The 27,992-nt window shown below is 34.3% G+C and overlaps 1 protein-coding gene across 1 annotated transcript in view; it reads right to left on the bottom strand.

Annotated features, from left to right (window-relative positions):
- Nucleotides 1-27,992, bottom strand: part of ABCB5 (ATP binding cassette subfamily B member 5) — a 125,683-nt gene that overhangs the window by 86,192 nt on the left and 11,499 nt on the right. Inside the window, 10 exon segments of the mRNA XM_057732579.1 lie at nt 1,770-1,940; nt 17,921-18,044; nt 18,046-18,113; nt 19,390-19,515; nt 21,585-21,695; nt 22,019-22,132; nt 23,463-23,640; nt 23,721-23,845; nt 26,520-26,691; nt 26,777-26,968. Of these exon segments, the coding sequence (XP_057588562.1) occupies nt 1,770-1,940; nt 17,921-18,044; nt 18,046-18,113; nt 19,390-19,515; nt 21,585-21,695; nt 22,019-22,132; nt 23,463-23,640; nt 23,721-23,845; nt 26,520-26,691; nt 26,777-26,968 (1,381 nt within the window).

The raw sequence follows: 27,992 nt of genomic DNA, 5'->3' as shown, positions 1-27,992 counted from the left end.
TTCTGATTGCGTGGTGACAACATATTGGATGAAAAGACAATGGGTACAACATTTAATTTCTAAAAAACTCCAGAGCCAGTTACAATATTTAAAAAAATCTTATAAATGTATGTCAATTATATCTCAATAAAACCAGAAAAACTGTAATTTGAGACAGTTCAGTCTGATCATTTTTCAGTACATTCAAGCCCTAAGTAACTAAATATCACCTTTAATAAACACAATGTAACTGTATTCTATAAATAGATCCCTGTCATAGTTACTAAGTATAAAAAAATGAATAAAGTATGAGCCACGCTTTTCAGGGAATCATAGTTTCTTCTCTAGCAAAGTGAACCAAATTGGCAAAGTGTTCACGATGAACATGGATTTTCATATCACTTGTTTATTTTATGAAAATAAGAAATATCATGAGCAACATGTGGCACTCTCATCATGTGAGACAGAAACAAAGGTAAAAACTTATAAAATCTGATCTGCAAGTTGACAATAGTAACTAATAGATTTTTCAATAAGCAGTGGGCACTCTGGCTGCCAGTATCCATTTCTGGTCACACAAAAGCAGTGTTTAAAAAGAAAAGCCTGTAATTTTCTTAGAGAGAAAAACGCAACCCATTTTCAGACAAGGCACAAAGTAAAAAGTGCCATTAAGCCTTCTGAAGGGTTTGAAGGGCATGATTTCAAAGAGCATTTGGCCACTGAAAAAAGTATTTTACGGTTTTTCATATCACCACCACTAACTACCCTCCCAGATGCTGTGCAATTTGGTAAAGGGCCAGTTCTGTATTGTGGCCATGAAGCATGTGCAGCAGCTTACAGTGAGCAGGGAGTCAGTGTGAGAGCCCTAGGGCTGTTGAAAGAAGGTGGTTCAAGGTCAAGGCAAACCACACTGTATGCTTTTCCACTTGAAGTGAAATTAAGTTAAAATGAGTACTCTGGGGTTGCCCTAAAGAGGAAAAAATGGTCAGAGAAGAGAAGCCTGCAGGTGTATATGAAAGAGACAAAGGGTGGATGTGATTATAATTGTGATAGTGGTGGGGGAGTGGAATTATTCTAGGGAGGTAGGAAGTGCAGACCTCTTGGAATGGAGATATATATGGGATGATTGCTTGTTTATGAGCCTCATATATATATATATATTTTATTGAGGTGCAATTGATATATAACATATTAGTTTCAGGTGTATGAAATGATTCAACATTTATATATATTGCAGAATGATCACCACAATAGGTCTAACTAACATCTATCACCATATATAGTTAAAGATTTTTTTTCTTGTGATGAGAACTTTTGTGATCTACTCTCTTAGCAACTTTCCTATGTGCAATGCAGTATTATTATTTTTTTTATTAATTTTATTGGAGTATGGTTGCTTTACAATGTTATGTTTGCCTCCACTGCACAATTAAATGAATCAGCCATACACATACAGATATCCCCTCTGTTTTGGACTTCCCTCCCATGTAGGTTACCACAGTGCATTAGGTAGAGTTCCCTGTGCTATATATAGCATGTTCCCAACAGTTGTCTATTTTACACATAGTATCAATAATATATATTTTTAACACTAAGTATAGCATCTTCTTTCCTCCAAATCACTTCCTATAACCATTACAGAAATTTTTACAAGGATGAACACCCTGCATCCATACCTTAAGGAGGGCTCTGAAATTAATAAATAATCCACTATGGAGCCATACTTTCTTGTATTTAAAAATAATACTGAGCCAGGAATATGAAAATAATAAATAAGTCTTCTGACTTACCTTCTCCAGTGCAGCTTGAACCACTGATTCGCTTTCTGTATCTAGGGCAGACGTAGCCTCATCTAAGATCAGAATCTTTGGGTTTCGAACTAAAGCTCGAGCAATTGCGATTCTCTGTTTCTGTCCTCCACTCATTTGAGTTCCTTTTTCCCCTACCAAGGTATTAAATTTCTAAAGAAAAATAGGAAAGAAAACAGAAACAGAAGGCAGTATGGTCAGATGATTAGAACAGGAAATGGCAATCACAGCTGTGTTTTTTTTTTTTGATTAATTAATTAATTAATTTTATTGGCTGTGTTGGGTCTTTTTTGCTGTGCCGCAGGCTTTCTTTAGTTGTGGTGAGTGGGGGCTACCCTTCATTGTGGTGTGCGTGCTCCTCATTGCCGTGGCTTCTCTTGTTGCAGAGCACGGGCTCTAGGCACGTGGGCTTCAGTAGTTGTAGCACATGGGCTCAATAGTTGTGGCTCATGGGCTCTAAAGCGCAGGCTCAATAGTTGTGGCACATGGGCTTAGTTGCTCCGCGGCATGTGGGATCTTCCTGGAGCAGGGATCGAACCCATGTCCCCTGCATTGGCAGGCAGATTCTCAACCACTGCACCACCTAGGAAGCCCACAGCTGTGTTTTAATGCCAGCTTAATCTCTACTTCAGCCTGGCTGGTATTGACCTATGATTTGTTCTTTGTAAAAACAAATGATTTTTATTTTATTTTATTTATTTATTTTAATACATCTTTATTGTAGTATAATTGATTTACAGTGTTGTGTTAGTTTCTGCTGTACAACAAAGTGAATCAGCTATATGTATACATATATCCCCATATCTCCTTCCTCTTGAGCCTTCCTCCCACCCTTCCTATCCCACCTCTCTAGGTCATCACAAAGGAGTGAGTTTATCTCCCTGTGTATGCAGCAGCTTCCCACCAGCTATCTATTTTACATTTGGTAGTGTATGTATGTCAATGCTACTCTCTCACTTCGTCCCAGTCTCCCCATCCCCCTGCCCTGCTGTGTTCTCTAGTCCATTCTCCGCATCTGTGTCTTTATTCCTGCTCTGCCACTGTGTTCAACAGTACCTTTTCTTTGATTCCATGTATGTGTTAGCATACAGTATTTGTTTTTCTCTTTCTGACTCTGTATGACAGTCTCTAGGTCCATCCACCTCACTGAAAATAACTCAATTTCATTCCTTTTTATGGCTGAGTAATATTTCATTGTATATGTGTACCACATCTTCTTTATCCATTCATGCATCGATGGACCTTTAGGTTGTTTCCATGTCCTGGCTATTGTAAATAGTGCTGCAATGAACATTGTGGTACATGTTTCTTTTTGAATTATGGTTTTCTCAGGGTATATGCCCAGTAGAGGGATTGCTGGGTCATACAGTAGTTCTATTTTTAGTTTTTTAAGGAAACTCCAGACTCTTTTCTGTAGTGGCTGTATCAGTTTACATTCAGGAGGGTTCCCTTTTCTCTACACCCTCTCCAGCATTTACTGTTTCTAGATTTTTTGATGATGGCCATTCTGACTGGTATGAGGTGATACCTCTTTGTGGTTTTGATTTGCATTTCTCTAATGATTAGCGACATTAAGCATCTTTTCATGTGTTTGTTGGCCATCTGTATGTCTTCTTTGGAGAAACATGTGTTTAGGTCTGCTGCCCATTTTTGGATGGGATTGTTTGTTTTTTTGATATTGAGCTGCATGAGCTGCTTGTATATTTTGGAGATTAATCTTTTGTCAGTTGCTTCATTTGCAAATATTTTCTCCCATTCTGAAGGTTGTCTTTTTGTCTTGTTTATGGTTTCCTTTGCTGTGCAAAAACTTTTAAGTTTTATTAGGTCCCATTTGCTTATTTTAGTTTTTATTTCCATTACTCTAGGAGGTGGGTCAAAAAGGATCTTGCAGTCATTAATGTCACAGAGTGTTCTGCCTATCTTTCCCTCTAGGAGTTTTATAGTGTCTGGCCTTACATTTAGGTCTTTGGTCCATTTTGAGTTTATTCTTGTGTGTGGTGTTAGGGAGTGTTCTAATTTCATTCTTTTGCATGTAGCTGTTCAGTTTTTCCAGCAACACTTATTGAAGAGGGTGTCTTTTTTTCCATTGTATATTCTTGTCTCCTTTGTCAAAGATAAGGTGCCCATATGTGTGTGGCTTTATCTCTGGGCTTTCTATCCTGTTCCATTGATCTATATTTCTTTTTTGGTGCCAGTACCATACTGCTTTGATTACTGTAGCTTTGTACTGTAGTCTGAAGTCAGGAAGCCTGATTCCTCCAGCTCTGTTTTTCCTTCTCAAAATTGCTTTGGCTATTTGGAGTCTTTTGTGTCTCCATACAAATTTTATGACTTTTTGTTCTAGTTCTGTGAAAAATGCCATTGGTAACTTGATAGGGATTGCACTGAATCTGTAGATTGTTTTGGGTGGTATAGTCATTTTCACAATGTTGATTCTTCCAATCCAATGGTATATCTCTCCATCTGTTTGTGTTGCCTGATTTCTTTCATCAGTGTCTTAGAGTTTTCTGCATACAGATCTTTTGCCTGCTTAGGTAGGTTTATTCCTAGATATTTTATTCTTTTCGTTGCAGTGGTAAGTAGGAGTGTTTCCTTAATTTCTCTTTCTGATTTTTCATTGTTAGTATATAGGGATGCAAGAGATTTCTGAACATTAATTTTGTATCCTGTTACTTTACCAAATTCTTTGATTAGCTCCAGTAGTTTTCTGGTAGTATCTTTAGGATTTTCTATATATAGTATCATGTCATCTGCAAACAGTGACAATTTTACTTCTTCTTTGCCAACTTGGATTCCTTTTATTTCTTTTTCTTCTCTGACTGCAGTGGCTAAAACTTCCAAAACTATGTTGAATAATAGTGCTGAGAGTGGGCACCCTTGTCTTGTTCCTGATCTTAGAGGGAATGCTTTCAGTTTTTCACCATTTAGAATGATGTTGGCTGTGGGTTTATCATATATGACCTTTATTATGTTAAGGTAGGTTCCCTCTATGCCCACTTTCTGGAGAGCTTTTATCATAAATGGGTGTTGAATTGTGTCAAAAGCTTTTTCTGCATCTGTTGAGATGATCATACGGTTTTTATCCTTCAGTTTGTTAAAATGGTATATCACATTGATTGATTTGCATATACTGAAGAATCCTTGCATTCCTGTGATAAACCCCACTTGATCATGGTGTATGACCCTTTTAATGTGCTGTTGGATTCTGTTTGCTAGTATTTTGTTGAAGATTTTTGCATCTATGTTCATCAGTGACATTGGCCTGTAATTTTGTTTTTTTGTGGTTTTGGTATCAGGGTGATGGTGACCTCATAGAATGAGTTTGGGAGTGTTCCTCCCTCTGCTATATTTTGGAAGAGTTTGAGAAGGATAGGTGTTAGCTCTCCTCTAAATGTTTGATAGAATTTGCCTGTGAAGCCATCTGGCCCTAGGCTTTTGTTTGTTGGAAGGTTTTTAAATCACAGTTTCAGTTTCAGTGCTTGTGATTGGTCTGTTCCACACAACTATTTTAAAAAAGAGTCTAATAAAGAGAAAATCTAAGAAAAATTTGTTTAGGACTAAAAGAAGTGAGAACATAGGATAATCAAGAATTTAAGGAAGGTTAATAATAATTTGAACCAATTTTCAAAGTTTTAAAGTTATTTTTGGAATGCATTGGTATATTTAAAAGAAATACTGTAGTACAAATGCTTAACTATTATTTGAAATGTTTATTAGCAACTTAATATATTACCCATAATTTTGTTCCTTTATATTCTGAAAAATAGTATGAAAAGATTACTGCAAAAAAACTTCTCCCTCAAAACTTTTTTCAAACTTGGGAGACTTTTTTTGGTATATGCATCTTTAACAAAGTAGATACTATGAGATATTTGAGGTTGGAGGTAATTTCTAGAGCTAACGAAGCATAATTAGTAATATTTTATTAGGTTACATCCCCGGTCCAAAATTTATTTCTTCAAGGGTTTACATTTAAATACTATTTCTAAACCTTTAATTTCTAGAATCTGAACTTCACATTAAAACATATATATATTTTATATATATATAAATATATATATAAGGTATATATATATACAAACCTCATTGAGGAATAACTTATTCACAATAAAATGCACCCATTTTAAAAGAACAGTTCTATGAATTTTAACAAATGAGTGAACCCATGTTACTACCACCCGAAAAAAGATACAGAACATTTCCATCACTCTAGAAAGGGTCCAGATGACCCTTTCCAGTCAAAACCCACACCTTGACTAGAATACTACTGATTTGATTTTTATCACAATAAATTAATTTCACTAGTTTTAGAACTTCATATAAATAGAATCATACAGTGTGTACTTTTTTAAAAAGACACTTTTTTAGAGCAGTTTTAGGTTCACAGCAAAATTGAGAGGAAGGTACAGGCATTTCCCACATACCATCTTGCCCCCAAACATGCATAGCCTCCTCCCATTATCAACATCTTTCACCAGAGTGGTACATTTGTTACAAGCGATGAATCTACAATGACACATCGTAATCACCCAAAGTCCATGGTTTACATTATGATTCACTCTTAATATTGTACATTGCATTAGACAAATGTAAAATGACATGTGTCCATCAATATAGTATCATACACAGTACTTCCACTGTCTTAAAAATCCTCTGTTCTCTGCCTATTCATCCCTCCATCTCCCCTGCTAACCCCTGGCAACCACTAACCTTTTTACTGTCATCTCAGTTATGCCTTTTCAAGAATGTTAATATTGTTGGAGTCAAACAGTATGTAGCCTTTTCGGACTGGTTTCTTTCACTTAGTGATATGCATTTAAAGTTTCTCGATATCTGTCTATGGCTTGGTATCTCATTTCTTTTTAGTGCTGAATAAAATTCCACTGCCTGGATATATCAAAACTTATTCATTTGTTCACCTACTGAAGGACATTTTCATTGCCTCCAAGGTTTGGCAATTGTGAATAAAGGTGCTATAAATATCTTTGTGCAGGTTTTTGTGTGGACATAAGTTTTCAACTCCTTTGGGTAAATACCAAGGAGCATGATTGCTGGATAATATGTAAGATCATGTTTAGTTTTGCAAGAAACTGCCAAACCATCTTCCAAAATGGCTGTGCCCACTGTCAGTGAATAAGAGTTCCTTCTGCTCTACATCCTCGCCAGCATTTGGTGTTGTCAGTGTTCTGGATTTGGCCATTCTAATAGGAGTGTAATGGTATCTCACTGTTTCAATTTGTATTTCCCTGATGATATACGATGTGAAGCATCTTTTTACATGCTTGTTTTCCATCTGCATATCTTCTTTGATGAGGTGTCTGTAAAGATCTTTGGCCTGTTTTTAAGTTGAGTTATTTTCGTATTGTTGAAATTAAGAGCTCTTTATATAGTTTTGGGTAATAATCCTTTATCAGATGTGTCTTTTGCAAATGTTTTCTCCCAGTCTGTGGCTTATCTTCTCATTCTTTAGATGCTGTCTTCAACAGAGCAGAATTTTTCAATTTTAATGAAGTCCAGCTTATCAATAACTTCCTTCATGGTTTATGCCTTTGGTATTGTCTCTAAAAAACCATTGCAATACCCAAATCATTCTAAGTTTTCTCCTACGTTAAATTCTAGAACTTTTATACTTTTGCATCATATTAAGGTCTATGATCCATTTTGAGTTAATTTTTGTGAAAAATATAAGGTCTGTGTCTAGATTCATGTTTTTACATGAGGATGTCCAGTTGTTCCAACACCATTTGTTTGTTAAAAAGACTAGCTTTGCTCTATTGTATTGCCTCTGTTCCTTTGTCATAGATTAGTTGACTATATTTACATTGCTCTACTTCTGGACTCTGTTGAATTGATCTATTTGTTTTTATTCCACTAATACTCTACTGTCTTGATTACTGTAGCTTTGCAATGTCTTGAAGTTGGATAGTGTAGTCTTTTAACTTTGTTCTTCTTCATTTTCATTTTGGCGGTTCTTGGTCTTCTGCCTCTCCACATAAACTTTAGAATCAGTTTGTTGATATCCACAAAATAACTTGATGGGATTTTGATTGGGATTGCACAGAATCTATAGATAAAGTTGGAAGGACTGACATCTTAACAATATTGTCTTCCTTTCCATGAATATGGACTATCTCTCCATTTATTTAATTCTTTGATTTCACTCATCAGAATTTTGTAGTTTTCTTTATATAGAGCTTGTATATATCTTGTTAGATTTATACCTAAGTATTTCATTTTTTGGAGTGCTAATATAAATGGTATTATGTTTTTAACATCAAATTCCACTTGTTCATTGTTGGTATATAGAAAAGTGACTTTTGTATATTAATCTTGCATCCTGCAATCTTGATATAATTGCATTGTGTACTTTTTTGGTCTGTTTTATCTAGCATAATATTTTTTTTATATACATCTTTATTGGAGTATAATTGTTTACAGTGTTGTGTTAGTTTCTGCTGTACAACAAAGTGAATCAGCTATAAGTACACATATCCCCATATATTCTTCCGCTTGCACCTCCCTCCCACCCTTCCTATCCCTCTAGGTTGTCACAAAGGACCGAGCTTATCTGCCTGTGTATGCAGCAGCTTCTTACTAGCTTTCTATTTTACATTTGGAAGTGTATATATGTCAAGGTTACTCTCTCACTCTCCCAGCCTCCCCATCCCCCCCCACCATGTTCTCTAGTCCATTCTCTACATCTAACATAATATTTTTGAGATTCATCCATGTTGTGTGTATCAGTAATTTGCTCCTATTTACTCACAATGTGCATCTATCTTGGGTTGCCATATTTAGCAAAAACAAATAAAAGCACACCAAGAATCATGGAGCTCAGGTAATTTTGATTTTCAGATAAACAATGGAATACTTTTTTAGTATAAGTATACTTCTTACAATACGTGGGATATACTTATACTAAAAATTATTGTTTATCTGAGATCCAAATTTTACTGAAAATTCTGTATTTCATTTGGCAATGCTATATAAATCAAAATTTGTTTATACATTCAGCTGCTGCTGAACATTTGAGTTATTTACAATTTTTGAATATTATAAGTAAAGCTGCTATGAACATTCATGCACATGATATTCTTGTTGTCTTCTCTTCATTTCTTTTGGAAAAATATGTAGGAATAGAATGCAGAGTCATAAGTGTTATGTTTAACATTATAATAAACTGTCAAATTTATTTCTAAAATGATTGTAATAATTTCACTTTATTCAGAATGAATGAGAGCCAATTGCTTTACATCCTCATCAAAAGTTATAATTGTTATTCCTTTTAATTCTGGCCATTCTATTGAGTGTGAAATGGTATCTTTCTGTGGTTTTACTTAGGATTTCCTTGGTGACTAATGTTAAATATTTTTATGTATATTTGCTCCTTTGATTATTTTTTTCTGAAATGTCTATTCAAGTTTTTGTCCATTTTGTATTTTCTTTTAACTTTTGGTTAATTACCATTTTGTAAAGTTCTTTATATATTCTGGGTACACATCCTTTGTCAGATCTGTGTATTGAATATTTTCTTTCACTTCTTTCTTGCCTTTTCATTTTCTAAATGGTGTCTTTTAAAAGGTTTTAATTTTAATAAAGTCCAGTTTATCATTTTTTTAAATAGTAAGAGCTTTTCTAAGAACTATTTTCCTACTTCAAGGTCACAAAGATTTTCTCCTAAGTTTTTTTTTTTTTAAGTTATTTATTGGAATATATTTGCTTTAGACTGTTGTGCCAGTTTCTGAGGTACACCAAAGTGAATCAGCTGTATTTATACATATATCCCCACAGCCCCTCCCTCATGTGACTCCCTCCCGCCCACCCCCGTCCTGGCCCTCTAAGGCATCACCCATCATCAAGTTGATCTCCCTTTGTTATACAGCAACTTCCCACTAGCTATCTATTTTACAGTTGGTAGTGTATCTATGTCTATGCTACTCTCGCACTTCGTCCCAGCTTCCCCTTCACCCCCCACCCCAGCCCCGTGTCCTCAAGTCCATTCTCTACATCTGTATCTCCACTTTTGCCCTATCACTGGATTCATCAGTACTATTTCTTCAGATTCCATATATATGAGTTAGCATACGGTATTTGTTTTTCTCTTTCTGGCTTACTTCGCTCTGCATGACTGACTCTAGGTCTATCCACCTCATTACATATAGCTCCGTTTCACTCCTTTTTATGGCTGAGTAATATTCCATTGTATATATGTGCCACATCTTCTTTATCCATTCATCTTTTGATGGGCATTTAGGTTGCTTCCATGTCCTGGTGATTGTAAATAGTGCTGCAATGAACATTATGGTACATGTTTCCTTTTGGATTATGGTCTTCTCTGGGTGTATGCCCAGGAGTGGGATTAATGGATCATATGGTAGTTCTATTTTTAGGTTTTTAAGGAATCTCCAAACTGTTTTCCATAGTGGCTGCACCAGCTTACATTCCCACCAACAGTGCAGGAGAGTTCCCTTTTCTCCACACCCTCTCCAACATTTATTGTTTCTAGATGTTTTGATGATGGCCATTCTACCAGTGTGAGGTGATACCTCGTTGTGGCTTTGACTTACATTTCTCTAATGATTAGTGATGTTGAGCATCTTTTCATGTGTTTGTTAGCCATCCGCATGTCTTCTTTGGAGAAATGTCTATTTAGGTCTTCTGCCCATTTGTGGATTGCGTTATTTGCTTCTGACCATTTGTGGATTGCGTTATTTGCTTTTTTGGCATGAAGCTGCATGAGCTGCTTGTATATTTTGGAGATTAATCCTTTGTCTGTTGCTTTGTTGGCAAGTATTTTCTTCCATGCTGAGGGTTGTCTTCTTGTCTTGTTTATGCTTTCTTTCGCTGTGCAAAAGCTTTTAAGTTTCATTATGTCCCATTTGTTTCTTCTTGATTTTATTTCCAATTTTCTAGGAGGTGGGTCAAAAAGGATCCTGCTTTGATGGATGTCATAGAGTGTTTTCCTATGTTTTCCTCTAGGAGTTTTATAGTGTCTGGCCTTACATTTATGTCTTTAATCCATTTGGAGTTTATTTTTGTGTATGGTGTTAGGAAGTGTTCTAATTTCATTCTTTTACATGTAGCTGTCCAATTTTCCCAGAACCACTTATTGAGGAGGTTGTCTTTTTTGCATTGTATATTCTTGCCTCCTTTGTCAAAGATAAGGTGCCCACATGTGCTTGGGTTTACCTCTGAGTTCTCTATTCTGTTCCATTGATCATCCTTTCTATTTTTGTGCCAGTACCATGCTATCTTGATCACTGTAGCCTTGTAGTATAGCCTGAAGTCAGGAAGCCTAATTCCACCAACTCCGTCTTTCCTTCTCAAGCTTGCTTTGGCTATTCGGGGTCTTTTGCGTTTCCATACAAATCTAGTTGTAGATCTGTAAAAAATGCTGTTGGTTACTTGATAGGGATTGCGTTGAATCTGTAAATTGCTTTGGGTAAGATAGTCATTTGCACAATATTGATTCTTCCAATCCAAGAACATGGTATATCTCTCCATCTGTTTGTATCATCTTTGATTTCTTTCATCAGTGTCTTAGAGTTTTCTGCATACAGGTCTTTTGCCTCTTTAGGCAGGTTTATTCCTAGGTATTTTATTCTTTTTGTTGCAATGGTAAATGGGAGAGTCTCCTTAATTTCTCTTTCTGATTTTTGTTGTTAGTGTATAGGAATGCAAGAGACTTCTGTGCATTAATTTTGTATCCTGCTACTTTACTAAATTCATCGATTAGTGCTAGCAGTTTTCTGGTAGAGTCTTTAGGGTTTTCTATGTATAATATCATGTCATCTGCAAAGAGTGACAATTTTACTTCTTCTTTTCCAACTTGGATTCCTTTTATTTCATTTTCTTCTCTGATTGCTGTGGCTAAAACTTCCAAAACTATGTTGAATAATAATGGTGAGAGTGGACACCCTTGTCTTGTTCCTGATCTTAGAGGAAATGCTTTCAGTTTTTCACCATTTAGAATGATGTTGGCTGTTGGTTTATCATATATGGCTTTTATTATGTGGAGGTAATTTCCTTCTATGTCCATTTTCTGGAGAGTTTTTATCATAATGGATGTTGAATTGTGTCAAAAGCTTTTTCTGTGTCTATTGAGATGATCATATGGTTTTTATCCTACAATTTGTTAATATGGTGTATCACATTGATTGATTTCCGTATATTGAAGAATCCTTGCATTTCAGGGGTAAACCCCACTTGATCATGGTGTACGATCTTTTTAATGTGCTGTTGGATTCTGTTAGCTAGTATTTTGTTGAAGATTTTTGCATCTATATTCATCAGTGAGATTGGCCTGTAACTTTCTTTTTTTGTGACATCTTTGCCTGGTTTTGGTATCAAGGTGATGCTGGCCTCGTAGAATGAGTTTAGGAGTGTTCCTCCTTCTGCTATATTTTGGAAGAGTTTGAGAAGGATAGGTTGTTAGCTCTTCTCTAAATGTTTGACAGAATTTGCCTGTGAAGCCATCTGGCCCGGGGCTTTTGTTTGTTGGGAGATTTTTAATCACAGTCTCAATTCCCATACTTGTGATTGGTCTGTTCATATTTTCTATTCCTTCTGGGTTCAGTCTTGGAGGATTGTATTTTTCTAAGAATTTATCCATTTCTTCCATGTTATCCATTTTATTGCCATATAGTTGCTTGTAGTAGTGTCTCATGATCTTTTGTATTTCTGCGGTGTCCGCTGTTATTTCTCCTTTCCCATTTCTAATTCTGTTGATTTGCGTCTTCTCCCTTTTTTTCCCCGATAAGTTTGGCTAATGGTGTATCAATTTTATTTATCTTCTCAAAGAACCAGCTTTTAGTTTCATTGATCTTTGCTATGGTTTCCTTCCTTTCTTTTTCACTTATTTCTGATCTCATCTTTATGATTTATTTTCTTCTGCTCATTTTGGGGTTTCTTTGTTCTTCTTTCCCTAATTGTTTTAGGTGTAAGGTGAGGTTGTTTATTTGATATTTTTCTTGTTTCTTGAGGTAGGAATGTATTGCTATAAACTTCACTCTTAGAACTGCTTTTACTACGTCCCATAGGTTTTGGGTTGTTGTGCTTTCGTTGTCATTTGTTTCTAGGTATATTTTGATTTCCTCTTTGATTTCTTTAGTGATTTCTTGATTGTTTAATAGCATATTGTTTAGTCTCCATGTGGTTGTATTTTTTACAGCTTTTTTCCTGTAATTGATATCTAGTCTCATGGCATTGTGGTCAGAGAAGATGCTTGATATGATTTCAATTTTTTTGAATTTACTGAGGCTTGATTTGTGACCCAAGATGTGTTCTATCCTGGAAAATGTTCCATGTGCACTTGAGAAGAAAGTGTATTCTGTAGTTTTTGGATGGAGTGCCCTATAAATATCAATTAAGTCGGGATGGTCCATTGTGTCATTTAAAGCTTGTGTGTTCTTATTTATTTTCTGTTTGGGTGATCTGTCCATTGATGTAAATGGGGTGTTAAAGTCTCCTACTATTATTGAGTTACTGTCGGCTTCCTCTTTCATGGCCGTTAGCATTTGCCTTATGTATTGAGGAGGTCCTGTGTTGGGTGCATAGATATTTACAATTGTTATATGTTCTTCTTGGATGGATCCCTTGATCATTATGTCGTGTCCTTCCTTGTCTCTTGTAATAGTGTTTACTTTAAAGTCTAATTTGTCTGATATGAGTATTGCTACTTCAGCTTTCTTTTGACTTCCATTTGCATGGAATATCTTTTTCCATCCCCTTACTTTCAGTCTATATGTGTCACTTGGTCTGAAGTGGGTTTCTTGTAGACAGCATATGTAAGGGTCTTGTTTTTGTATCCATTCAATCAGTCTGTGTCTTTTGGTTGGAGCATTTAATCCATTTACATTTAAGGTGATTATTGACATGTGTGTTCTGATTACCATTTTCTTAATTGTTTTGGATTTGTTTTTGTAGGTCTTTTATTTCTCTTGTGTTTACAGCTTAGAGAATCTCCTTTAGCAATTGTTGTGAGGCTGGTTTGGTGGTGCTGAGTTTTTATTTTTGAAGTTTGATGTCTTAAGTTTTTACATTTGGCCTAAGATTCATGGCAAATTATATGTGTACATAGTATGAGGTAAAGGCTACATTTCATTTTTTTTTCCATATGGATGTTCAATTTTTCCAGCACCATTTGTTGAAAAGACCTCTCTTTCTCCCACTGAATTACAATGGCCTTGTCAAAAATCAATTGACTAGATATTTGTGAGTCTATTTATGGACTCTCTATTGTGTTCCACTGACCTACAAGTCCATTGTTATGTCATTATCACTGTCTTAACTGCTGTCTTAAAATTAGCTGTTGTAGGTCTTCCAGTTTTGTTGTTCTTTTTTCAAAATTGTTTTGGCTATTCTTGGTCCTTTAAATTTCCAAATATATTTTGTAATTAGCATGTTGATTTCTGCACATGAAAAAAGACTGCTGGGATTCTGATTGAAATAGCATTAAATTTATCGATCAATCTGGGGAGAATGCATATCTTTAAAAGCATTCAATCTCTAAATCAATGAATAAGGTACATCCTATTTATTTAGGTATTCTTTAATTTCTCTTAGCAATGTTCTATGTTTTTCACATATAAGATTTACAGATCTTTCATTACATTTATTCTATTTTATATTGTTTGATGCTATTGTGAATGCCACTTTTAGCTTTAATTTCATTTGTAGTTGTTGCTACTATTTAGAGATCTAGTTTATTTTTTTCATAGTTATAAGTCTTAGTAAGGTTATCTATCCGTTTCTTTTTGAGTGAGTTTTGGTAGTTAGTGTCTTTCAAGTAATAGAACCTCATCTAAGTTGTCAAACTTATAGGCATATCTTGGTTCATAGTATTCCTGTATTAACCTTTTAATGTTTTTGGAATTAATAGTGATATAACTTCTCTGATCCCTGATATTGGTAATTTCTCTTCTCTTTTTTGTTTCTTCATCAGGCTTGCTATGGTTTTACTGATTTTATTGATCTCTTTAAGGAACCAGCTTTTGGTTTCAATGACTGTTTCTAAAGTTTTTCTGTTTTTCATTTCACTGATTTCTGCTCTAGTCTTTATTATTTCTCTTCTACATGCTTTGGGTTTGATTTTCTCTTCTTACCCTAGTTTCTCAAGATGGAAACAATTTACGGATTTTAGATCTTTTTCTTTTCTAAAGTAAGCACTTAATGCTATAACTTTTCTTAAAGCAGTGCTTAACTGTACATTGACCCTTGTACAATGTAGTTGTTAGGTGTGCGAACTCCCATGCAGTCAAAAATCCAAGTATAACTTTATAGTCGGTCCTCTGTGTCCACATCCTTGAATTCAACCAGCTGTGGATCATGTAGTACTATAGTATGTATTTATTGAAAAAAAATCCATGTATAAGTGAGCATATACAGTTCAAATCCATGTTGTTCAAGGATCAAGTGTATTCCACAAATACTGATACCCTGCATTTTCATTTTAATTTACTTCAAAATAGTTTTTAATTTTCCTTGAAACTTCCTCTTTGAGCCATAGATTATTAGAAGTAGATTATTTAATTTTCTAATATTTGTGGATTTTCCAGATATATTTCTGTTATTGATTTCTACACTTTAATTCTATTATGGCCCCAAAACATATTTTATGTGTTTCCTTTGAAATTATAAGTTTTTTCTTCCAATGTTCGAGAATATTCCATGTGCAGTTGAGAAAAATGTTTTCTGCTGTTATTGGGTGGAACATGCTATAAGAATCAGTTAGATCTAGTTGTTTGATAGTATTGTTCAGGTCATCTATATCCTTAGTGATTTTTGCCTGTTTGTTCTATCAAGTACTAAAGCCTTCAGCTAAAATTGCAGATTTGTCTATTTCTCCTTTCAGATATATCAGTTTTTGCTTCATGCCTTTGGAAGCTTTTCTTAAGTGCATAAATATTTAGTTTATGTTTTGTTTTGCTTTGTTTTTTGTCTATGGATCATACTTTCCTGTTTCTTTGCAAATCTAAGTATTGTAGAGTATATACTGAATTCTGTGCATGATATGTTGAAGAGACTCTGAATTCTGGTTTTGTCTGAGGAAAGTGTTGATTTTTATCCTTGCAGGCAATTCAAATATTGACTGATCATCTTGAACTGTGTAATCTTGGTTTTATGCTTTGTTGGAGTGAATCTCAAAACTCGGCAGGACCCAACATCCACGTTCTGTTTCTTTTAGGGATCTTATTATGGCTTGGTTTTTGGATTTGTTAGAGCAGGTCTAGAGTCAGCTTTACTCTAAGGTGTGGTCTTTAATCCTAAGGTGTGACTTTTTTTGGTGTCTCAGCTATATGCCTAAGGTATTAAAAAAGGTATTAATGTAATCTCTCCACTCTGGCTGGGTTGTGTTTTCAACATCTCCATCATAGTGCTTGACTTCTAGTATCTCTGCTTACTATCAGCTTTGTAGCAGCTGCTTTCTGCTGCCAGGGGTAATCTTATCCTCAGAGAAGGATTCCCAAGGGATGCCTCTATGGACTTCTGCCCGCCACCTCATGTCCACAGCTCTATCATTTTGCCTCTCCAGTTGCTTAAGCTGCCCTGAAATTCTACCTCTGCCTTTTAGCTCAGTTGGACTGCCGTGTTCGCTCTAGATTCCATTCTACAGCAATGTGGTCAGAAATTCGTTCCCAGAAAGCATGCTGAAAGTTCATGGGCTTTCCTTATGAGTTTCTTTTCTCTCAGGAATCACAGTTTTGTGCCAATGCTTATCCAATGCTTATCTCTTATCCAATGCTTGGAAATAATTGTTCTATGCCTCATATATTTTAGCCAGTTTTACGGCTGTTTATGGGGAAAGGCTAGTAAATATCAGCTAATCCTAATATATTAATTCAAAACATGTGTATATCATAGAAGGAGAAATGGTATTTATTTTTGAGTATAGCTTTCCCTAAATTTTCACCTATATAAATTAACCACTTCTGTAACTTTTATTTATTATTATGCTTATTCTTATTTCCCTGGTTAACCATAGCTGTGAAATTTAGTTTCTATCATAATAAACCAGCATCTTTAATTTGTTCTTTGGATTATATCTTTAGGATTTACTATTAGATTTATAGCAAGGAACATCTTTGGGTAAATATTGGACTTTTAGTAAAAGCAAGTCATAACTTACAGGGAATGACTCAGGCACCAGAAAATTTCTTAATTCTAAGTGGGAAACTGAAGATCATTGGTATTTTGAGGAAAGTAAGTCACTGAAAGTGTCAAAAGGAAAGGAAATCTGTGTTTTCCCAAACCACAAGGCAAAGAATGACCTCAAGCCTTTAATGTTTTCTGTCCTAGTTATGACCCTAAATAATGGAGATAGGTGGTAATGAATGGCATAACAAAAGTTTTTATGAAATAAACAAAAGAAAGAACAAAATTATTATGACATATGGAGTATAGTTTGTAAGATATATCAATTAAAACAAAACTTTTTTTTTATTGTTGTGCCTTCCGGGATGTTGGAATTTTATTTGTACCTTTAATTTCAAATCTCATCCTTTCATATTTCACAAGGTGCTCCCCACAGCAATTTCAGATGATACTGATGAACAAACACTTTGAGAAATATAAATATTTTTATAGCTCTATCAATTTTAAATACCCATTAGGATCTATATGTCCTAATACCTCAAATTGTAGTTTATTATATCTCTTTCCAACTATAAATTCACATTTCTTGTCCAATATTAGTTCCATGTACTTTTAGAAACAGTGATGTTTTTCCTTTTGCCTTATCACAGAACCAATCTGAACATTATGTATGACATTCCCACTCTTAGCCACAAGATGGCCTTGCAAATCAACATTTTGCAGATATATCCATTTCAGCTTGGACTGATGACTTTGTTTCATATTTCTTTGTTATATTTTAACATATCATTTATTTTTTTTTCTTTTCCATTTGCAGTGAGAACCAGTAAGAATTAAACATTAAAAAACTGAACTTTCAATAATCTATTTCTTCTTTTGGTTGTTACCATACTCTCTCATTTATAGATGTTTCATCTAGGACAATGCAAAAATTAATCACACTTCCCCTATTCTGTAGATGTTATCGTTATTTAACTTATTTTGAAATATTTCAGTGCTTTAGCTTTAACCTAAGGATATAGGCTACATAATGTACTTACCCTGGGAAATTCCATTATAAAATCATAAGCATTTGCTTCCTTTGCTGCTTTCTCAATGTCTTCATTAGTCACACCATCTCGTCCATATTTAATATTGTTATAAATGGTGGTCCCAAACAAAACAGACCACTCCAAAATGTTCTCGATAATGCCGCACGTTTAAAGTTCGGATGTCGTTACCATCCACCGTGATCTGCAAATCCAAAGGAATGAATCATGTTATGATGCCTTTCACTGCATTGGGTTAGAGTGTTTTTTTACTACTCCAAAATATAAGCTGAAAAGCAGGTTATTTCAGGAAACAAAGACTGACTATATTTTGATAAAATATTTATAGCCTGTATATTGCTAATAGACTTTTTCTGGTAGCTTGGAACTAATAAAACCTAAAAAGCTGACTTAAATTTGGCCAAACTACCTGAAAATCTTTACTCTATGATCCACAAATTAGGTATTATGAGGATATATACTGTCGGAGCCATAAATGTTATCATGTAGTCACATGTAAAAAACTTCAGTTTTATTATTTTAAGACTGATGTGAACTTTGCATTTTTTTTCTAGGAAATGTCCTTCCTTCCCTTCAACTTCCCACTCCTCTGCAAAAGGTAAAAGTGCATTCTACTGCTATAAATAATGTAAATGAACATTGTCTTCTCCATAGATAGTGCCATTACCCATTTTTCCAACATTTTCCAATGACAGAAGCCAAGGTTTGATAATTATAACTTTAGTATTTCATACCAACAGGTATTCTGTCTGGGCATGGGTATTCTATGCAACTGCTTTATATATGGAAAGTTTATCCACTAATTTATTTATTAAATATTAGCATGGATACATGAGTCTGTATACTTTAAATATAAGACTTAATAAGTCAAATTTAATATTTAGAATAATTTTTATTTTCTTTCAAAAATAACAGTTGAAAAACTGAATAAAACATTGAGAATTATGCTTCTGTGACTATCATAGTCTTGTTCTCTCTGCTATTTCCAAGTGTAAGAAAATTAAGTGCAACATATGGATGACAGAAAAAATGAGAAGGCATATTTTCTACAGATATTATTCGTTTGGGATGTTTTGAGAAACTGAAATTCTTGATAAGTTCTGGGTACTACAAATTACTATGCTATTTTTCTCTACAGCATTTGTCTTCTAACATATTATATAATTTACTTATTTTATTTATTGCTTATCTCTACTTATTAGAATGTAAACTTGATGAGGGCTGAGAGGTTTTTATGCTTTGTTCATCAAGGTATTCTCAGCACCAAGAATAATGTCTGGCACTTAGTAGGTACTCAATAAATATTTGTTGAATGAATGAATATGCAGGAAAGGAAACAATATGGCTTCTCTCCCAGCTCCACTGTTAACAATTAAAAGTTGCTGTAAGCTCTCTGTAATAGGTGGAATTTCCATTTCTCATCGTTGTGGACTGTGCATGATCTTGCTAGGTGCACTTACAAAGCCGTCATCAGGATCATATAACCTCTGCAGAAGTTGGACTGCTGTACTCTTTCCACTGCCGTTGGGACCAACCAAGCCTACTGTCTCTCCAGACTTAATTTTGAGATTCAGGCCTTTCAGAATCTATTGAAATGTATGGGGAAAAAATTCCATAAAACTAGGATAAGAACATGATTTACCTATTTTCAGAAATTTAATGTATAAACAGAAAAAAATTCTTTTGCACTTAGAAACAACTTTAAATCTTGTTTATGTTTGTTTCATGTACATTATAATAACCTACATAATTTTGGAAAATAATAGTAAAAATAATAGTAAAAAAAACCTAATCATTTTTCTATATAAAGAGGAGATCTAAATTGAGTACTCATAGACTATTAAATAATCCCAGAAAACTATTTTTCACATTTTCAACCAACATACTCTATGTAAATTTCATGTCTACCAAGTTAATGAAATTTATATCTTCTAACTTGCAGCAACTGAATGAAATCTTGCCGGATATCTCTGTGAGCTATTTGAGGAAGTTCTTTCTTAGAATATATTTAGCATTGTTGCAAAATATATTCCAAAGTAAAACAACTGGCAGACTTCTTAGGAACTCCCACAAATAGGATTTCACCACTAGAAAGCCTCCTTTTTTAGAGGTGGATCTCACAGGGACATTTCAACTTAGGGGGATACTTTTATAATTTTCTCAATAACTGGGCATTGCTACCAAGCATTTAGTGTCCCAGGGACCTGCAGTATGAGAGAAACCTCACAAAAAATTACCCTCCCCAAATGACAACAGGAATTCTATTGAGAAACTCTTATCTATCTTTGCTTACATTTTCCCAAAACATGGGAATATCCCCTTGGATTCTTTCACTTTGATGAGAGAGACTCTTTAAACAAACCAAATGTAAAACCTTCAAGGGCCACGCAGAGAAAAATTCTCTAAAGGAGTGAGAAATCAGGGACCCCCAGTGAGGGTACCTCCTTTCCCACTTGCACTTTTACTCTAGAATTCATGTCTGTTCTTGCTTTGGAAGAATCTGTGTTTTGTTTATTAAAAGTGGGTGGGGCTTTTGTGTGTGTGTGGGGTAGTCGTTTATTTTTCAGTTTAACAAAAAGGCTATGTTTCTAATGTTCATTTAAAAACTAGTTGTTTAAAACCCAGAGAGCACTTTACCATGCGATGTAATGGCAAAATTGGTGCTTAAGTCTCCAGGAAGCCAATCCAAATGCAAAATAGAATTAAAATGCTCTATTTATGTTAAAAAAATGATAGAAGACAACACTATTCCAATAATGGTAATTAAGTAACAAAAATTTTAAAAAATAAAAAGAGCTTTGAAAAAAAGAATTTCAATCAAAGACCTAGAGAAAAATAAGGAAGTAGGAGTAGGTAGATATTTTTTAAATGCAAATTATGCAGGAGATATTTGGACACTTTAAAGACATTAAAGGTTGGTGGCATTAGTAATTTTATCAATTTCATTTAAAATCATGTCATCCTTTTTCTATAAAACAGGTGTTTTATTAGGAATTACTCTTTGTAATCTTTAACAGTAACTACTTTTTTTAGATAAATACACTAGTAAGATGCAAGGATGAAGACAACAGAAGAGACAGACACATTTTCACAAGAACTTGTCAAAGGCTGAATGATAGAGGGAGAAGAATGCACTTTATGCTATGTGTGTATGCATGTGTGCTTGTGTAAACATGAGAGAGAAAAAAATTGAGGCACAAATGCTAGTGTAGTAAAAGCCCTAGTAAGGCGATAAAGGAAAGACACAACATATGCACATTTTCCCCCAGGTTAGAAACTTCAGAGAGTTCAAATGAGTTATCTATGCCGGGTGGGAGAACATCCAGGGACCACCAGTAGGTGGCACCATCAATCCAAGACATTTTTGCTGTGCTCCCCAATCCAGAGTGAAGGAATTCCAAGAAGTTAAAAATGCTTTAGTCAGTTGAATATAGAGAAGAGGCTCAAAATGTAACTAGCTCTTCTAGAGTTATTTGTCCATTATTGATCTTTCTTCTTTCCTTCCTCCCTCCCTCTCTCTCTCTCCTCTCAAGTGTCTAAACAAAGTAGCCAAATCTTGGTCAAACTGATCCTAAACAATATCATAAGAGGAGATCCTAGCCAGTGGAAGATAATATTAGAAAACTGTACATTTCCAGAATTAAATTTTACTTACTTTGATAGATGGTCTTGATGGATAACTGAAAGAAACGTTTTTAAATTCCACAGTTCCTTCTATGCATTCCAATTTATAGCCTGTCATTGAAAAGTTATCTATAATAGGTTTCTTGAAAAAAAAAGAGAGGACATTATAAATCTTAGAGAAACTACACTGACATTCTTTATATCCTAAAAGTAGTCTAAAGATGGGTTTTCTCTTACAATGTTTTCCTTTCTGCTTTAGAAGTGCATTGAGCTAGAAATGGTTTCAATAAAACACAATCTCCTCGTAGAAGGGTTAAAACAATATCTCTTTCCATAGCCAATTGGCTAACATGGATTTTGCCCATCTTTTTGTTTTAGTGAAATGAGTGTGCCTGTTTTTTTTCTTCCTTCTTGCAGTAATGATATCTTTCAAAAGTTATCTTTCAAAGCAATTAGGAGTCTTACCTTATCAATAATGCGGAAAATATTAAAGGCGGCTCCTCTGGCTATGGTGAAGTTTTCAAAGTTAGGGGCTGCTCCTCCAATGCAATAACTACTATGGATTACACTAAAAAAAACCTATAGGAACAAAAATAATATTTATCCTTCACAGTTGTATAAGAGGGACAACAGAATGAAGTGTATACTTGGTGGAGTCTCAGAAGTATATTAAAGAAATTAGTAAGGAAAGAATGGAAGAAGCTGCTAAATATAAAGGAAATAATAGTTAATCCAAGTGCAGTTGGCCTTTACCTAATGTTGAACAACCTCTAATTGTCCCATAATCTTGTTGTCATTACCTGTTGGGAAGCTGAGCAGAAAAATCTGCTTACTGAGAAGTGCTGGCCATACATGAACCTGGATGGGTGAGGAGGTGAGCTGTACTCTCCTGCATACTAGTTAACTCCTTAACTTTAAAGAGAAGGATATTATAGATTTCACTGTCTTAGAGATGCTGCACTCTTTCTTCCCAAACTTTTTTGAATTCTTACATTAGTGGACACCTGTCTATTTTCAGACAGACACATCTCTGCCAAAAGTCAAATAAGCAAAAAACCACAGGTTAAGTGCTATTTTCCCTGTCTTACAGATGAGGAAGCTAAAGCTTAGCAAGTCATATACCTACAGTCACACATAAATTGAGAAGGAAAGATATGCTAAAACTTTCTCAAGCTCAAGTTTCATTTATCAGAAGTAAACGAATAGCTTAAAGTCTTAAAAATGAAAATCTCAAGTTCAAAAGATGATTTAGTTGACAGAAAAGAAATCTACATAGAATGGGAAGGCCAAATGAGAACTAAAGTGTATAGACCAGATCAATTTAGTCCAGCAAGAGAAATGGTTCTTAATCCTGAACTGATCTGTTTATTATTGAAACTTGGGAGCATAACTGAATAAATTATAATTTAATGTATAACCATTAAGAGTTTAAGAAACTTTAAATTGTGATATTGGACAGGGCTGTATATAGTCTGTTTTTAACATTATTATATGCTGAAGAAAAGCAAGAGAGTCCAATCTACAGAATATTTCCAGAGGAAGACATTTAGTCAAGTGAATGTAGAGCACCCTCTTATCTCAGCAACATGGAAAGGAAACAGTCTCACTAGAGACTGGTCTCTTTGACTTCTGGATTAAGACTACTCTATCCCCAGTGGAGAATTCAATTATGATTCTTTTAAAAGCACCATGCTTTTAGAAGACAGTAAAACATGCTGGATGAGTAAATCCTGCCAATGTATAACTATAATTTAAAGGTGTATACAAATCATTTGAAGGAAACAAATATTTATTTATTAAAAACACTCAACTTTAAATATTCTCTGTCATTCAAAGAGAAATTTTTAATAAGCTCTAGGTAAGAAAAGATTATCTAGGCCAGTCACCTTTGTTCTCAAATAAGACTTACGGCAAGAACAGTTCCAATGGTATAATCAGGTTCTCTACTAAGAATCAAGGAGGTTCCATACCAAAAAGCAAGTCCATAGGTTCCATTCATAAAGAAGTACACAGCACCAAGAGAGAGTTTCGAAGCTATAGCTTTTTTTATGCCAACATCTTTTGCATCTTTTAGATTCTGTGTATACCTTAAAAAAACAAAACACAATATAATAGCCTTGGGGGAAAATAAAACCAAGCACATATTATCATAATTAAAGGAACAGACCTTTGAATTTCTTTCTCCTGGGCCCCAAAGGCTATGACTGTTCGGATTGATGACAAGACTTCTTCTGCTACAGCCCCAGCTTTGGAATAGGCATTTAACTCCTTACTAGACAATGAGATGACTATCTGTAATAAACAAAGACCACAGTTAACCAAAGAATAACCTAGGGTAGACAAATATCATGTGATATTGTTTATATAAGGAATCTAAAAAAAGGCTACAAATGAACTTATCTACAGAACATAAATAGAGTTACAGATGTAAAAAATAAACTTATGGTTACCAGGAGGAAGGGAAGGGGAGGGATAAATTGGAAGATTGGGATTGACATGTACACACTACTATATATAAAACAGATAACTAATAAGGACCTGCAGTATAGCACAGGGAACTCTACTCAATACTCTGTCAATGGCCTATATGGGAAAAGAAGTTAAAAAAGAGTGGATATATGTATGTGTATAACAGATTCACTTTGCTGTACACCTGAAACTAACACAACATTGTAAATTATACCCCAATAAAAAAATAAAGTATGATTGATTATCAGAAAAAAAAAGTAACAATGTGCAGAGAATTTAATTCAGGTAGAGTCTAGAATAACAAAATTTTACCATTGAAAATGTACTTATCACTTATTCTAACCCCATCAGTTTGCAAATGAAGAAACCAATGATCACAGATATTGACTTTTTAAAGTCTCACAGCAATGAACAAGCTTAGCTTAACATAATCTAGAGTCTAAATCTCTATTTTTCCTAATGGAGCTTCATTGTTTTTTCTCTGTGTTTTTAAAAGCTAAAAAGTGAGTACCTAAATTAATACAATTTGGAAAAATTTGATTTGTAGAGGGACCCAGTTTTTCTTATGTGCACCCTGGAAGTTAGTGTGCCTGATTTGACTTCATTTGATTTGCTACTATGTAAAAAACAAGACTTCCAGAGGGTATGAGTCACAGAGTTGTGGCAGGAAGAGGAATATGACTCCTGAAGCTAATACTGCATAATACAGCCTGTCTAGTAAACGCTGTATTGCCACATACTAAAATGTGAGATTTGAGAAAGGGAGAGAGAGAGAGATAAATAGAGAGAGAGGAGACTATCATTCTTGGTGATATTAGTCAGGTTTACCTGATTTCTCAGAATGAGCCTTTTTCTTTGTTAGATACCCCACTTACTATTCCTTTAATTGGTAAAGAATTTAATTTAGTAATTAGCATAACAGTTCAATGAAAGAAAGCAGGGAAATTGTCCTCAGACTTGTGAGTCTATAACTATGGCTTGCTCACATAATAAATCTATCCACTTTCAAAATACATTCCACATAATTGTAACTAATTTTATGTAAAACATGCTCAGATGTTTGTTAAAGCAGAAGGTAGTATTAACTGAGTAATATTCATTATTTATTTAACTTAATAAAGATAGCTGTTTCTATAATGTATCACTGTAAGGGAAGCTGCACATAGCAAAAAACCTTGTACATAGTCAGTATTCAATATATATTTGCCCAACTAAATTGAATTGAAGGATGCTAGAAACCATCCAGCCTGGCTTCTTTAGTCATTTAGATAATTTTGACTTTACTTGCTTCCTACTTGCAATCAGTTTATAACAACAGCAGACCTTAGTTTTCCCACTGATATTCTTTTAAAACTCATTGTCCACTTCACTTCTTGGCCAGTTAAGGCTCTGATTTTAGTAACGTACTATGGGTAATCTTCCTACTGAGGGGTCTTCATTTCAAATAAGCTGGGGATGAAGATTTTACAAGGGTTTACAAGGTCAACAGTAGAAGTCACATTAAATAAAGATCTGTTGTCTAAACACTCAAGTCTATCATGAAGGAATTATTCAAATATAGAAAATTTTTATTGCTGAAAATTCTTATTTGGTTGAATTTGTATATTGCTAGCAAATAAGCTCAGTGAATTTTATGGCTTTGACTTCCATAAGGAACAATTAGCTTTGAAAAATTTTAAACTCCAAAAAAACCCCAAAACAAAACAAATATCCTTCTTCAAGAATACACTGCACCTTCGATCTAGGAAATGGCTATACACATTGATAGAATTGCCAAAGACTTGATCTGGAGAGAGATATTAGGGATATACTGGTGCGGGGATATATATATATATACATTTTGCCCTTCACAAAGAGCTTTGGTTTTAAAACCAGGCTATAAATAGATTAATATCTTATAAAGAGATGAAGATTAATACAGTATAACAGTGCTAAAAATACAATTTGAGTGCAAACACAAAATTTGTTTTAAAAATTTGAAACAGATTAACATAGTACAGAAAAATATACATTACCAGACATTTTAAATGGTAATTCAGAGCCTTATAAAAATATAAACTGGAAATGGCTGACGTAAAATAGTCACATAATAGCTCGTGTTTACTGTTTTAGGATTTTCTCATTCTGCTCTAGTGAAATGAACTGAAACGCATTTATCTGGGAATTTAGAACACATAAGGCCTTCCCAGCATTCAGCGTATAATGGCATAAAATTTTATCCATGCTATTATTTGAAACTGCATTAGGCTCTAAATGAAGAGGAATGTTTTTAAATGTTAGTAAGATATTAAAACCAAATCTCATTGTAGTCAAATAACTTGAAGATACAAAGGTGGTTAATGATGAACAAAATCCAAAGTATTTGTGGCATATAATGTTCCTTCTTATTTTGGAGCACAGAAAATAAGTAGAAATGCCTTCTTTTTTATACAACTCAGTAAAATATCTAGTTCACGTTCTTGCTTCCAGTCAACACTGCATTAGCCATCTTGCCTACCCTAGAAAACACAGCTGCTGAAGCAATTATAAGAGGAGATGTGGACAGAGTCACCAGGGTGAGTTTCCAGCCCTTCACCAAACCAATCACCAGGCCAACAGAAAAAGTAGACATGTTTTGAAACAACAGAGCAATCTTGTCTCCAATACCATCATTAATTTTGTTGATGTCACTGAAACAAGAAAATAAATGTGGTTAAGTCATTTATACATCATGTATGAGAACAAAGTTGATAAACTGCACATCCATCCTCTTACTCAGTCATGCGAGTATTAACTTCACCGATGTCACAACTGTCAAACCAGCTGATGTCCTGAGCCAAAATTGAATGAAAAAACTGTTTTCGAATTCTCTTGCTCTGTCGAGCTGCAGTTATAACCCAAAAGGAAACCTGTATGTAGCCAAAAACCAAGGCAGTAATTCCTATTCCAACATAATAGACGGTCAACCTGAAAAAAAGATTATTAGAAATTTTAGTGAGACTGAAGCATAACTTTTTTCCTTTGTTACCAAAAAAATGAAATCTGTCATAATATTTGATTAAGAGAATTTGTGCTAAAGCCTATAAGATAACTAAAAATAAACCACCATGAGAAAGACTGAAGTATGTTGATGTAGAAATCTAGGTTACCCTTGCAAGACATTTAGAGTGTCTTTCTTATATTATTAGCAAAGATTAGTATTTCAAAACATATTTACTGTTTATAGCTTCTTTCCATATTTTTAATACTTTCATTTGAATTTTAATACTTTCATTTGAAAATATTACATTGATGTAATTATGATAGCTGTATGTGGAAAGGAGGGTAAAGAAATGATAGTAGTCAAAAGCATTTTATAAAATGCTTTAAATACATATACCATTAAATCCAAAATTCAACTTAAGGAATTTACCCTAAGGAAATATGTACAAAGATTAATCTAGATGAATGTTCATTGTAGTATTAATTATAATATAGAGAGCTGAAAACATTCTAAATATCTAACAGTAGGAGAACAGATAAGAAATGTAGTCACTTGCATATCAAAATCTGTGGGATGCAGCAAATGCAGTACTAAGGGGAAGTTTATAGCAGGCCTATAAATAAGAAAAATCTCAAATAAACAATCTAACTTCACACCTAAAGGAACTAGAAAAAGAAAAAGAAATGAAGCTAAAAGTCAATAGAAGGAAGGAAATAAAAATCAGAGCAGAAATAAATGAAATAGAGACTAAAAAGACAATAGAAAAGATCAATGGAACTAAGATCTGTTTTCTTGAAAATATATAAAAAGTTGACAAACCTTTAGCTAGACTCACTAATAAAAAACAGAAGGCTCAGTTAAAATCAGAAACAAAAGAGGAGAAATTACAACAGATACCACAGAAATACAAAGGATTATAAGAGAGTATAATGAACAGCTCTTTGCCAAGAAATTGGACAACCTAGAAGAAATGGACAAATTCTTAGAATCAGACAACCTTTCAAATAA

The sequence above is a fragment of the Hippopotamus amphibius genome, chromosome 4 (genome assembly GCF_030028045.1).
Source record: "Hippopotamus amphibius kiboko isolate mHipAmp2 chromosome 4, mHipAmp2.hap2, whole genome shotgun sequence".
NCBI lineage: Eukaryota > Metazoa > Chordata > Mammalia > Artiodactyla > Hippopotamidae > Hippopotamus > Hippopotamus amphibius.
Note: the sequence above shows the minus strand (reverse complement) of the source record. Positions and strands in the feature narration are given on the sequence as shown.